Consider the following 15,658-nt stretch of genomic DNA (forward strand, 5'->3'; position numbering starts at 1 on the left):
AGGTCTGATAAACTAGCACCATAGTATGTACTCTGAAGTTTTCACATCTGGCAAAACTCCATAAGACGCCACTGACACATCTTGGAAAAACACGATTGTTTTAAAGACAAGCGTTTAGTGGTTGCCTATTCACGAGAAAAAAATTTGAAAGTGTTCCTGGTCCCTTCAAGCCTACAAGAACATATTCCACAGAATATAAACAGTACTCCTCCAGGACATAAAAGATGTGGAAGATGTAGTGTTTGTTAATATGCCATGGAGATTTCTGAATTTTTAAATCCAAGCACAGGAAAGATGTACAAATTAAGACAATGTTCGGATTTTACCACTCCTAATGTAATTTATGTTATAATATGTCCTTGTCCCAAAGCCTACATTGGAAAAACTAAGAGACCGGTCAAAACACGAATTACTGAACATCGTAGTTGCCTGAGAAGACAAGTTAAATCTGCCCCTCTGGTCGCACATTGGAAGAAAATGGATCATTCACTATCAGATCTAAAGTTTTCCATAATCAAAGTACTGAAAAACAATTGGCGCAGAAATATCACAGATAAAATGTTATTACAAGAGGAACAGAAACTAATTTTTACCTTACAAACCTTAGAACCCTTGGGTCTAAATGTAGATATTGAATATCAACATTTTTTGTGAAGAACATCAGAAGCATTTTTATGGATTGTTTTTTACATTCAGTGTTTCTATTATATTATTTTTTTATATATTTTTAAAAATTTGAATTATTTTTTATATGTGCTTTTTATAGATATATTTTTATATATATTTGTTGATCACATATACATATTTTTTTTATTTTTACTATTTTAATGTTATTTTTATTATTGCTATTTTTATTTCCATTTTATTTTTTTATTTTCATATTTAATATTGTTTATAACTGATATGTTGATGTATCATTCATAAGTGCATGTACATAGATAATTATTTTTTATATTCCTGAATTATATATCTAAGAAAATAAGAGAATGGAATTAATATATATCTTTTTGTACTCATTTTACCTTTTTGGTTATTAGTTATGTATTGATTTATTATTGAACATTTTTTTATTTCCATTGGTATTTTTTCATTATATATATTATATATATATTTTAATTGATTTTATTAATATTTTTTAAACTTTTTTTTTCATTTTTGGTGTCATTATTCTTTTAATAATTAATTAGTTCATCATAATTGAAGTTGCTTTTCATTGTTAATTTTTATTTTATGTTATATAGGCATTTTCATGTGAAAACTTTTTTACTTTTTAATTATTCTTTTACTATTTTTATTATTTTCATTATTAATTTTTTAAATATTTTATATTATATTTTTGAATTTCTACACATACGATTTTTGGATCTAAGAGTCCTGGGTCAAGCTCTAGCATTTTTAAAAAACGACATGTGTTTCTTTGCAGTTTCCCTCCATTTTCCCAGCCTCCTTTGTACATGATGTCCTACACCTGGAGTGTTAACTTATGATCTGAGCATGCTCAAAACTTTTTTTTGGCATGCCTTTTCTTATTTAAACAACAGACTTTTAGTCACACCCCTTTCAGTCATTGAAGCTATTGCTACACTACGGTGCTCTTCTCTGTTCTGACAGTGGTAAATTTTTTCATTTATTATACGATTATTCAAGTATCTTTTTAGGGGACGTTTTACTTCACTTTTTTTTTTTTTTTTTTTACATATATATGATATATTTAGACCAGTTTTTTAAATAGTTTTTTAGAACCTGGTCCAATATAGACGTCTATTTTTTGTCTCTTCTCTGGTTTTAGTTGATAATAGTTCTCATTTTTTTGCCTGTTCCTTCATTTTATATCTACACCTCCATCTTAAACATACGATAGATATAATTTTCTTTACACATTTACAATCTTTTTCTTAACCTCCGTATTGAATACAAACTATATACACCTATGGTTAGTACCTTTATAGCGATTCAATTTGACATTCACTCTATAGTAGACACAACGTTTTCATGTATAAAAAAAAATACATGGTGGGTACACACACACACATACACACATATATATATATATATATATATACATACACACACATACATTTTAGATACAGAGGACCTGTTGGATTGTATTTTATACATTTTTTATTTCACGTGCACTTGCTATTTAGAAATTTTACTCTTTATAATAAGTTAGCCTTGTGTTTTATTTGTAGGAAGTTTATACCTTATATGAAAGTTTTTTTGTAACAAACTATCGACTTTACACAATCAGCTATACATCATAAGGTTAGTAGATTTATTGGAACATACATTATTTCTTAACCTTTGTTTTCTTTTCTTTTTTGTGTATAATATCTATTTGACAATTTGTTTTAAATACGGTTTATTATTTTGGTTATATACCACTACATATACATATATATATATATATATATATGCAGAACATTTATACTCCGGTTTATACCACTCAAAGCGGCCTCCAAGCGGCTTACAATGACCTGATGAAACAATACAATGACAGTAGAGATGGTAGAGGGAACAGAGGAAGGAGAGACTGAGGAAATCCAGAGAGTAAAATGGACTGAGGAAATCCAGACATTGAGATGTATCAGTGACTGGAACAGCTCCCAACAAGGCACAGTAGTGAGACCCAGCGAGCGCAGTCAAAGCACAGAAGATGCAGCATGCAGCCTGGAAAGTGGAGGTGGTCACCAAGGCAGAAGACAGCAGCTGGAGGCGAACAATGCCTAAACTAAACTCCTCCTCATTGCCTGATTCAGGACCCTCATCTGACCGCTCTTCTGAATTTAGCTGCTTTATAATGAACTCTATCTGCCGTTTCATGTCTACATAAGTACATAAGTAATGCCATACTAGGAAAAGACCAAGGGTCCATCGAGCCCAGCATCCTGTCCACGACAGCGGCCAATCCAGGCCAAGGGCACCTGGCAAGCTTCCCAAACGTACAAACATTCTATACATGTTATTCCTGGAATTGTGGATTTTTCCCAAGTCCATTTAGTAGCGGTTTATGGACTTGTCCTTTAGGAAACCATCCAACCCCTTTTTAAGCTCTGCTAAGCTAACCGCCTTCATCACTTTCTCCGGCAACAAATTTCAGAGTTTAATTATACGTTGGGTGAAGAAAACTTTTCTCCGATTTGTTTTAAATTTACTACACTGTAGTTTCATCGCATGCCCCCTAGTCCTAGTATTTTTGGAGAGCGTGAACAAACACTTCACATCCACCTGTTCCACTCCACTCATTATTTTATATACCTCTATCATGTCTCCCCTCAGCCGTCTCTTCTCCAAGCTGAATAGCCCTAGCCTCCTTAATCTCTCTTCATAGGGAAGTCGTCCCATCCCCGCTATCATTTTAGTCACCCTTCGCTGCACCTTTTCCAATTCTACTATATATCTTTCTTGAGATGCGGCGACCAGAATTGAACACAATATACAAGATGCGGTCGCACCATGGAGCGATACAACGGCATTATAACATCCTCACACCTGTTTTCCATACCTGTCCTAATACCCAACATTCTATTCGCTTTCCTAGCCGCAGCAGCACACTGAGCAGAAGGTTTCAGTGTATTATCGACGACGACACCCCGATCCCTTTCTTGGTCCGTAACTCCTAACGTGGAACCTTGCATGACGTAGCTATAATTCGGGTTCTTTTTTCTCACATGCATCACCTTGCACTTGCTCACATTAAACGTCATCTGCCATTTAGCCGCCCAGTCTCCCAGTCTCGTAAGGTCCTCTTGTAATTTTTCACAATCCTGTCGCGATTTAACAACTTTGAATAACTTTGTGTCATCAGCAAATTTAATTACCTTGCTAGTTACTCCCATCTCTAAATCATTTATAAATATATTAAAAAGCAGCGGTCCTAGCACTGACCCCTGAGGAACCCCACTAACTACCCTTCTCCATTGTGAATACTGCACATTTAACCCCACTCTCTGTTTCCTATCCTTCAACCAGTTTTTAAATCCACAATAGGACATTTCCTCCTATCCCATGACCCTCCAATTTCCTCTGTAGCCTTTCATGAGGTACCTTGTCAAACACCTTTTGAAAATCCAGATACACAATATCAACCGGTTCCCCTTTGTCCACATGTTTGTTTACTCCTTCAAAGAATTGAAGTAAATTGGTCAGGCAAGATTTCCCCACACTAAAGCCGTGCTGACTCGGTCTCAGTAATCCATGTCCTCGGATGTGCTCTGTAATTTTGTTTTTAATAATAGCCTCTACCATTTTCCCTGGCACTGACGTCAGACTCACCGGTCTATAATTTCCCGGATCTCCCCTGGAGCCTTTTTTAAAAATCGGCATTACATTGGCCACCCTCCAATCTTCCGGTACCACGCTCGATTTTAAGGATAAGTTGCATATCACTAGCAGTAGCTCCGCAAGCTCATTTTTCAGTTCTATCAGTACTCTAGGATGAATACCATCTGGTCCAGGAGATTTGCTACTCTTCAGTTTGCTGAACTGCCCCATTACGTCCCTCCAGGTTTACCGTGAAGTCAGTAAGTTTCTCTGACTCGTCCGCTTGAAATACCATTTCCGACACCGGTATCCCACCCAAATCTTCCTCGGTGAAGACCGAAGCAAAGAATTCATTGTCTCTCCGCTACGTCTTTGTTTTCCTTGATCGCCCCTTTTACCCCTCGGTCATCCAGCGGTCCAACCGATTCTTTTGCCGGTTTCCTGCTTTTAATATACCGAAAAAATGTTTTACTATGTTTTTTTGCCTCTAATGCTATCTTTTTTTCGTAATCCCTCTTGGCCTTCTTTAACTGGTTTCTTTCCAGGATACGTATATTGTTTTGTTCTCCCTTTTTTCTTCTTTTAATTTGGATAGGTCCTCTTATGTGTTCATATGTAGTTATTATTGTGCAATATGTAGTTACTACATTTTTGTGACCCATTAGTGTTTTTATGCTTGTATACACCATTGTATCTTATACAAATAATATTTTATTCACAACTTTTATTTTACATCATTTTTATCCTATGAATTGTTGTATTAGTCAATTTATGTAACACATATATACTTTTTTAATTATGAGTTTTATAGTTATTCATGTATATCTGTTGCATATATTTTTATTATCATATGTCCATATGCTGTTATTTTAAACATTTATTTGTGGATAAATTAATATTGATATGTTTATATATAAATTATTATTTCTGTTGATGTTTTAATATATATGTTTTTAATTCCTATATATTTTTATTACAAAGATATGTTTTTCTATCTATGGAATTAGGTATACTTTGATTATTTGTTTTTGTGTTTTTATAAATCTTATGTTTTAGCCTCCCGAAGGAGCGAGCTAGCGCCAAAACACAGCAGTGTTGAGTCATTGTCACTTTGCTTGCAATAAAGAATTGTTTCTTTATAGACGTCTCCTCCGGTTTTTAGAAGAGCCTACCTTTCCTACGCCTTGCTTCTGAAACCTTTTACGTAGGAACCAGTGTACCTCCACCCCTTTGTGGTGGTTTTCTTTGCCAGATTTAACTGAAGACATTCAAAACACAGCTGTGTCAGGTATTAATTGGGTTATCTCTTCTGCAGGGTCTTCTAGAAATAGGGAGATCCTGGATTCTCTACATGCAGAACTGTTCCAGCAATTGGTAATGAAACTCATGTGGGATGGAGCCATGCTGGACTTAATGCTTACAAATGGGAAGAATGTTTCTGATGTTATAGTGGGTGATCATCTAGAAGCAAGTGATCACTGGATGATGTAGTTCAATAATAAGAAAGGTGTGAAGAGGGTTCATTCAAAAATGAAGGTTCTAGATTTTAAAAAAAAACCAACAACCTAACTTTCCTCAGATGGGGGATTAACTCAAGGAGTTGTTAGTTGGATAGGAACATCTGGAGGAAATAGGGAAACAGTGGGCAAACCTGAAAGGAGCTATTTAAGGGCAACCTTTTAAGAAAGTAAACAGAGGAAAAGGCGGCCACTTTGGTTTTCACAAAAGCAGTAACGGAAAATATAAGGAAAAAGAGGTAAGTCTTCATAAAACTACAAGAGATCGCAGAAAGAGGAAGACAGGCCACAGTATCTAGAAAAGCTAAGAGAAGCTAGTAACATAGTAAGGAAAGCAAAGATGCAAATGAAAGAAAAAAAATAGCCAATGCGGGTAAATGTTTTTTTAGAAGTGTGGTAGGAGAAATACAAAAGTGGTGAGGTGAAGGGGAGGAATACACAGATGCAGGTAGAATTGCTTAACAAATATTTCTGTTCTGTATTCATAGACTAAGGGCCAGAAAAAGGACTGCAGAAAATAAACAGAAATAGGAATGTATTTATTATTTAAATATTAGAATGAGGTGTGGTTTTCAGAGAACTGTGTTCGTGAGGAACTAGGTAAACTAAATGTAGATAAAGTGATGGGGCCGGATGATATGCATCCAACAGTAATGAAGGAACTTAGGAAGTTCTCGTGACTTCGCTGACTGACCTTTTCAATGCTTCTTTAGAGTTGGAACTGGTCCCGGAGGACTAAAGAAGGGATTATGTGATCCCTGAACATAAAAGTAGAAAGTAAAGAGGAGTTTGGGAACTACAGGCCAGTTGGTCTGATCTCATAAGAGTAGCCATACTGGGTCAGACCAATGGTCCATCTAGCCCAGTATCCTGTTTTCCAAACAGTGGCCAAGCCAGGTCATAAGTACCTGGCAGAAACCCAAAACGTGGCAACACTCCATACTACAAATCCCAGGGCAAGCAATTGCTTTCCATGTCTGTCTCTATGGTAAGCAAACTACAGTGAGGTTTTTGGAACCAAATTGCAGGACACCACCATGGTTTCACTACAGGCAGGTCTTGTCAGACAAATCTGATAAAGCTCTTTGACTGGCTAAGCAGAGTTTGATTGAGGAAGAGTGTTAGATGTGGTGTACTTAGATTTTTAGCAAAGCCTTTGAAATGGCTCCACATAGATGATTTATGAGTGCCCTCGGTATGTTAGGAACTTATTGAGTGGAAGGTGACACAGTATAAGTGGATCTCACTCTGAGGAAAGGGATATAACCAGTGGTGTGCTATAAGGTTCGGTTCTTGGGCTGTTTTTTAAAAACATTTTTGTGAGCAATATTGCCAAAGAGCTATCCGGAAGGTTTGCATAAGGGACCTAGTGAATCTTGAAGAATGGTCCAGAACATAGCAGCTAGATTTTATGCTAAAAAAATAAATAAATAATAAAATAAAAAATGCAGGGCCATGCATTTGAGCTACAGAAATCTGAGGGAGCGGTACAGTTTAGGGGGTGAAGTACTTTTGAACACAAAAGAGGACAGAGACTTGGATGTGATTGTATGTAACAATCTCAAGGTGAGGAAGAAAAGACAACGGCAAAAAGTAGAAGGATGCTCAAGTACATAGGGAGAGGAATAGCCAACAGGAAAGAGGAGGTGATAATGTTTCTGTATAAGTGTCTGGTGAGACCCCATTTACAGTACTGTGAACAATTCTGGAGACCCCACTTTCTAAAAGATAAATAGATGGAGTTAGTCCAAAAGGCGGCTACTAAAATGGTCAGTGGTCTTCCTCAAAGTACATACAGTTAGACTTAAAGACCTCAATGTGTATACTTTGGAAGAAAGGCAGGATAGGAGAAATATAATAAATACGTTTTAATACCTCCACACAAAAACGCACAGCAGCCAAGTCTCTTTCAACTGAAAGGAAGCTCTGGCATGAGGGGGCATAGGATTAAGGTGAAAAAGAACAGGATCAGAAGGAACCTGATGAAATTCTTTTGTGGAAAAGGTGGTGAATTCGTGGAACAGCCTCCCAGTGAAAGTGATAAAGACTACATCTGAATTCAAGCAAGCTTGGGACAAGTACAAATTATCTCTAAGGGAGAAGGGATAGTAGATGGCATGGATGAGCTGACTGATTAGCCATATAGTCTTTATCTGCCTTCATTTTCCTATGTTTCTAGGTTCCTGGCATTGCCGCACTTCATTTTCCTCCCCTGATGGCTCCTGACTCACCTAGGAGGGTCTGGCTTAGTCACTCTCCCCCATCCCCTGATGGCATTAAGAACTATGACAGCCTGCTTCCCCTGAGGTATCCCTCTTTTTCTCGCTATCCTTTTTTTTTAACAAACTATTTCCCCAGCAAGCAGCAAAGGAAATAAGATAGCAACCAATTCTTTTTTCCAGGCTTTGCAAAGGCACAGGTGGTAGTAGTAGAGGATGGAGGGGGAGGGAACGGCTGCTATACTACATGCACTCATCCCCCTACAACTAGAAGTGAACCTGTAGGGACCACTACTAGTCCACCTCACCATTAGTCTTGAATCGCTGGAGGAAAAAGTCATCTCCAAGCTCTACAGAGGGCAAGAACCATGATCTGAATCTCAGGAGCAGATAGCTAAGGCATTTGACGTCAGGGACCACAGCCCATGGTCTGTGGCCCAAGGAGTTGGTCCCAAACACCCATACCTACTGGCACCAGACTAACCTACACCATATGTTGGAGGTAGAGTAATACTGAAGGTTTCCAGACTGCATGAGCCCTTATATCGGTGATGTCACTGAACAGTTCAGTTTCTCTACAATCATCTGCTGGTCTAGCAGGATGATAAACAATTAAATCTGAACTGTAAGCTGGACACTGCCTGGGACAGACATGCAGTTTTCTAGTACTATATCAGGTAGAAGTCTGACAAGGTGAATGAGAAGAGCTCAGTAAAATGCTAAAAAAATAAAAGTTTATTTACTACATACATATTTACAATGTTTCAAAAGTAGAGACAAGAAAGGCTGCAAATTTTTCTCCTCCTTCACAAGACAACTCCCATACGGTGTCAAGCTTTTACAAGTACAAACTTAGCAAATTTAAAATTACTGCACTTTTTGTTTTCAATCTAGATTCTAAGGGGCCCTTTTACTAAGCCGCATAGGCGAATACATGCATCCATCGAGCGTCAATTTGGAATTACCACTCAGCTACTGTGTGGCCCGGGCAGTAATTTCATTTTTACATGCGTCCACTACCCGCGCCTGAAAATAATTTTTATTTTCCGGCATGTGCCACTAACCGGGCAGTAAAAGGCACTGTACATGCGCAGGCCATTACCACCTGGTTAACGCGCGAGACCTTACCGCTAAGGTCTCACACCCTAAATGGACAAGCGACAATTTTCATTTTGCCGCACATCCATTTGGGGGCAAAATAAGAAGGCATTTTTTTTACAGGTGTGATGAAAAATGGACTTGCGCGTGTCCAACATACACTAGCGCATGCCATTTTTCAGCACACCTTAGTAAAAGGGCCCTTAAATGTTTTATAAATACTACTACAAATCATTTAGGGCTCTAAAAATCCCAGGAGGTAGGTCACCTGGGTACCTAAAATTTAGCACTAGGTTCCTAAAATTCAGAAAAGCAAGCAACAGAAGTAAAGGAAAAGCATAAGAAAAAAAAAAGTCCAAATAAAACAAAGCAAAAAAAAAAAATTCCCTTAAGATACTTCCATCCCTGTTCATAAACGCAATTATGTAAAACTAGAAAATCAGAAATATAATTTCAATTATCTTTCAGCTTCCAAATTCCTATACTCCCTTCAAGAGTTCCACTTCCTTCGCTTCCCGATTTTGAGGGGCAATTTAATTCATACACCTGTTTACATTAATAATATCTGGAATCTGTCTCCTCTCTCAATATGAATAAGAACACAATTCAACAGCAGCAATCACTTACTCTCCAACCGAAAGAAGATTCTGTTTTTCATCCTTCTTTAATCGAGGACGGCCAGGTTTCATTTTTAGAGGTGATGTTGGGGTCTTCTGAGCAGCTGGCTGGATGAAATGTGCAAACAGCTCTGTTTGCTTCAACAGATATTCAAACCTATTTGATCTGTCTGTTTGCTATTGAAGGAAAAAACACTATGAAGAAAATAAGCAGCATAAAGGTAATTAACTTCATTTAACAAATAGGCAGTAGAGATCTTAAAAACCATCCCATAAACTTATGTTAAACTGGTTATAATGTCATGGGTCCACTGACTAACTATACTGTCCAGGGCACCGCTAAGTAAGAAAAATTACCAAAGAATAAACATTCTAATCTGAACAAGAAATGTTATTCTCATAAGGTCCTGGTTCTGCTGTGAAGGTGCACCACTGCACTATACAGTAAAAGGTTATCATCCAAGGCCATTTCTAAATGTTGTACTATTTCACCAAATGAAGATGTATCACTAGTTGCCTAAGTAGGACACAAAATTACTATTTTAGCGCTCTGTTCCATCTGTGCTGTCTATCCAGATTGACACTTAGTGGAAAACTTGGAGCCTGGGGGGAGGGGGGGAATCAGTGGTGCAGCACTAGCCCCTCCCCTTCTGGTTATATCAGCAGAGAGTTCATATTAAGAAATTGGGTGATAAGGTCCGAGGTGTGCCACCTCAGGCATGCTACTGATGGGGCATGTTTAAAGAGTGTGTCCTCCCCCTTAGTGTGGCCATCTGTGAGCAACTTTGTGGACATTCAGATTGGGAAAACTGTGGTTTTATATTAAGGACTTTCTGAATATCCTGGCAGACGTCTCTGGTATGCTAGGTTTTAATTGTTTTGGAAGCTTAGGATTCCTTAACCTATTAGGGTTCTATTTAGGTGTGGGGCATAGACTAGTAGTGTAATCAGTGCTTTTTTTTGTAAGAAAAAAAAGGTACCTGTATTCATACAGTGCCAACCTTAAGGGCGGGGTTAGGTGCCTTCACTATGCCTCCGTCCCTGCTATGGGCAGTTGAGAATGTCCAAAATGTGGATGTTTCTGTGAGGACGTCTATCCCTTTACTATGCCTCCGACATCCCCTTTATTTATTTATTTGGATTTTGGATCACAAGTAGCAGCAGTGGGATTTGACCTAGCCACATCTGGATTGCAAGACCAGTGCTCTAACCAATAGGCCACTCCTCCACTCCCTTGAAATTTGGCCATCCCTGTAGGGGGGGGCAGTTCAGGACACCCAAAATGTTTGAAAGAAGGACATCCATGCCTTCGCTATGCCTCCGCTGACACACACACACACACCTCCCCCACCCCCCCACCCCAAGGGACCTGCACACTGCTGCAATTGACCTGAGTATGACATTTGAGGCTGGCAAAAAAGGGCCTTGTTTACCAAGCTGCACTAAGGGCACGCTAGAGTTTTTAGAATGTGCTAAATGCTAAAGACACCCTTATATTCCTATGGGTGCTAAAAACACTAGTGTGCTTTAGTAAACAGGATCCTAAATTGTTAAAACACATACAGTGTTAAAAATGTAGGAAGACCTTAGGAAATTGGAACACTGGGCATCCAAATGGCAGATGAAATTTAATGTGGACAAATGTAAAGTGTTGCACACTGGGAAGAAAAACCCAAATCATTGCTAGGGCCCATCCTGAGAGGCAGAACCCCCTCCCCCCCCCCCCCAAAAAAAAAAAAAGAAGATCTAGATGTTATGGTAGACAATACACTGAAAACTTCTGCCCAGCGTGTGGCAGCGGCCAGAAAAGCAAACAGAATGCTAGGAATTATTAGGAAAAAGATGGTAAATAAGACCAAAAATAATATAATGCCTCTGTATTGCTGCATGGTGCAACCTCACCTTGAATACTGCATTTGATTCTGGTCACCATATCTCAAGATATAGTAGAACAAGAAAAGGTTCAAAGAAGAGCAACCAAAATGATAAAGGGGATGGAACTCCTCTCATATAAGAAAAGACTAAAAAGGTAAGGGCTCTTCTGCTTGGTAAAAAGACAGCTGTGATTGAGCTCTACAAACTCCTGAGTAGCATAGAATGGGTAAAAGTTAATATATTTTTTTTTACTCTTACAAAAAGTACAAAGACTAGAGGGAACTCAATGAAGTTACATGGAAATATTTTTTCACTCAACTAATAGTTAATGTCTGGAACTCGTTGCCAGAGGATGTGGTAACAGCAGTTAGCATATCTCTGTTTAAAAAAAAAAAAAAGTTTGGACAAGTTCCTGGAGAAAACATTCATAGTCTGCTATTGAGACAGACATAGGGAAAGTCACTGCTTGTCCCTGGCATCAATCAGTAGCATGGATCTTGCTACTATTTGGGATTCTGTCAGGTACTTGTGACCTGTTGGAAGCAGGACAGTGGGCTAGATGGACCATTGGTCTGACCCAGTATGGCTATTCTTACGTTCTTATGCTGATCCTATTGCCAAAAGAGGCCCTGTTATTGGAGATAAGTAAATACCTCGTGACAAACAGTGGGTTTTTAAGCCTGTAAAACTGTATTAATTATTTCATGAAGTGTATTTCTCCAGTTTGGCCATCAGGTGGTGCACGTTTATCTTTAAAGCTGTTAGAGAACTGACTGCTCCTTCTTTAGGGTCCTGTTTACTAACATGCATTATAGGCACATTAGCGTCAACGCGTGCTAACCGTGCCCACACCTACAATACACCTATAGGCACAGACACAGTTAGCTCACATGCTAATTGTAGGCATATTAAAAACTAACGCGCCATAGTAAACAGGGCCCTTAGTTAACACAGAGGTAACCTGCAGTGATGTGGCCAGCTACTTTTAAAACTTGTTGTTCAGGGCTCTGATTAGCCCAGGAGCTCAAAATTTATCTAGGGTGTACTTGGTTTGTTTCCAATCTTAGCCAGGGAGAAGAGAGAGAAATCTCTTTGCTAAGGCCCTCTGAACAGTTATATTTCATAACCTATGAGCAGCCATATGTCCTGATCTCCCCAGGTAGTATTTAGATATTAAGCAAATGTTTAGTTAGTTTTATAATTGATCCATATTCAATTACTTGTTACTGTTTGCTGATTGCACCTTTTCTGTTCATTATTCTAATTTTTCATGACAATAAACATTTTTAGTTTATTGCCTCTGCTTGTCTGGACTAAGAATCCTGGTGTTTTGTGTATTGGATCTGTGGGTGCTTTCTAGAAACTGTGGGACCACTGGGTGTGACCCCAGTAACCTAGGAAATCACTGGAGATAATTTGAGAGTGGCAGACTTGCCCAGAGGCGAGAGACCCATTGGTGGAAGGTGCTAGTGTAGACCACAAGCAGCAGGTGCAGGCGGACCTGAGCAATGCTGGGGATAGACTCTCTAAGTGGCTGCGGAGTAGCTCCAGGTGGGTGGCTAGGTTTTTCGTGACACCTCTGCAATCAGTTATTGGAAGCGTGGTCAATTATTTTGGCTTCCAAAAAAACTTCTGGATAGAGTACAATTAATTCAGACTACAGTTTTTAAAATCTACTGCCTGGTTTTCAAAACATTGGAGGGTAATTGTCCAATTGCACTGACTCAATTAATTATTCTGTTTGGTGGTTTCTATGACAGCCAGACTCAGAACTGCCTCATATTAAAACATCCCTCTTTTAAAAGTATTAGGCTGACATCCTTATGTAGTAAATGTTTTGTGTTAGTAAAACATTGGAATGCACTACCACTAGATGTTCATCATATTTTTAGTTTCGTAAATCTTTGAATTTATTTTTGTTTTCAAAATTTTTGTAAGATTTGAAGAATTATGAATATAACTTCCTGATCTGTGTTCATTTATTCTCATTTTTAACCCGCTCTGATCCTATACTTAGGGATAAAGCGGGATACAAGTACCCATTATTATTACCATTAGAATACAGCTACCGAAATTATATTATATTAGAATACAGCTACCGAAATTATATTATATATGCTTGTATGGAAGCTACCTAGGTTTTAGGTGATATATAAAATGTTTAAAATAAATTACACAAAAATAAGTATGACTAACACCTTTACTTATAAAAGTCTACACTGAGACTGATGGGGAGAGAGAACAGCTTAGTGCCCCTATATCTATTGATGAGGTGGGATGGGCCATTGGAAGCAGTCAATCAGGGAAAACACCTGGGCCGGATGGTTTAAGGATAGAGTTTTATAATTGATGGGAGAGGCCATTTTACCACCAATGGTTGAAGCCTATAATGAATGGGTAGAGAAAGGGTCACTACCAGACCAGCTGAATATAGCACATATAATATTAATTCCGAAGCCTAAAAGAGATGTCACCTTGCCTGAGTCTTATAGACCCATATCACTTTTGAACTGCGAAGTTAAAATTTTCGCAAAGATACTGGCAAACAGAATGAGTAGGGTGTTACCAAGAATTGTGCACGAAGCCCAGGTGGGCTTTGTTAAAGGCCGAGCAGTATCTAAGAATCTTAGACGAATTTTACTCTCGTTGGAACAGATTGGTAGGGCAAATAGATCAGCACTCACAGTAAGCTTTGACGCAGAAAAAGCTTTCGACCGTGTAAGATGGGATTTTCTGTTTACAGTATTGGAAAAATATGGTTTCGACGGTTGGTTTTTGGGAGCGGTTAAATCACTGTATTCTTCACCAAAAGCGAGAGTGATGGTGAATGGTAACTGCTCAGAAACAGTGGGGATAGAGAGGGGCACTCGTCAAGGTTGCCCCTTGTCACCGTTATTGTTTGCACTGTATTTAGATCCATTGATAAGAGAGATATATTCCAATGCAGACATCCATGGTGTAACTTTGGGTACGGTGAAGTTCAAATTGGCAGCCTTCGCTGATGATTTATTGGTTGTGATCACGAGGCCAGAGACATCGTTGCCAACTTTATTAGAGGTATTTCAAGAATTCGGGGATTTCTCTGGTCTCAAATTAAATCTAGAGAAATCAGAGGCATTGACTAATGATGAAGCGATTAATAGAAATTGGCCTGGGACCTTCCCATTGCGGTGGGCAGGTGGACACTTCCGTTATTTAGGTATTTTGTTATCCATGAAGACTAGGGATCTTTATAAACTTAATATACAACAACTACTGGCGCAAACCAAACAGCAGCTGGAAAAATGGGAAGCATTGCCACTTTCTTTGATAGGTCGGTTGGGGCTCATACGTATGGTCATTCTCCCTCGCTGGTTGTACGTTATGCAAACCCTCCCCCTTCGGCTATTGAATAAAGATCTGGCGAATTTCTACCGACTGGTAATGAGATTCTGCTGGGCGAATAAAAAGGCGAAACTTAAATTCCAGCTGTTGTGGGGGGGCTGGTCACAGGGGGGACTAGGCTTGCCTAATGTGAAACTATATAATATGGCATGTTTACTGCGACATATTAGAGACTGGCTTTTTGAATCGAATAAATATACCCCCCTAGAAATGGAAGGGGCATTTTATGCTCCCTATCGCTTGGTGACATTGTTGCAGGTGAAACGATCTTTGATCCCTAGATATCTAATCCAAAGTCTGTTGTTGATGCCGCTACGTGACGCATGGCAGTTCTTGGGGAACTGTTTGAAAGTGGATACTGGAATCACGGAATTAATGACTATTAGGGGGAATCCTAAGTTTGTGTCAGGCTTGGAGAATCCAGTTTTTAAAAGATGGGAAGAAAGAGGAATAACTTGTTTGGACGATGTAATTGGAGGTGAGGGACAGATAAAACCGAAAGAGCAAATATTGGGTAATGAGTCGTTGCAATGGGGGGACACTTTTGCTTATTGCCAATTGAAGCACTTTATAAATTCTTTAGATGGTGAGAAACTGAAACAGAAACCGGGGTCTAGGTTGAAAGAATTCTTTGAGGAAATTTCGGATACCGAACCATCTGTCTCTGATGTATACAAGGCATTAG

At 38.7% G+C, this 15,658-nt stretch overlaps 1 protein-coding gene across 1 annotated transcript in view; it reads right to left on the reverse strand.

The window, feature by feature from the left end:
- Nucleotides 1-15,658, reverse strand: part of SMARCA5 (SWI/SNF related, matrix associated, actin dependent regulator of chromatin, subfamily a, member 5) — a 234,468-nt gene that overhangs the window by 181,706 nt on the left and 37,104 nt on the right. Inside the window, exon 3 of the mRNA XM_030192240.1 lies at nt 9,725-9,891. Coding sequence (XP_030048100.1) covers nt 9,725-9,891 — 167 coding nt within the window. The remainder of the gene's footprint in view (nt 1-9,724; nt 9,892-15,658) is intronic.

Source organism: Microcaecilia unicolor, chromosome 2 (assembly GCF_901765095.1).
Source record: "Microcaecilia unicolor chromosome 2, aMicUni1.1, whole genome shotgun sequence".
Taxonomy (NCBI): domain Eukaryota; kingdom Metazoa; phylum Chordata; class Amphibia; order Gymnophiona; family Siphonopidae; genus Microcaecilia; species Microcaecilia unicolor.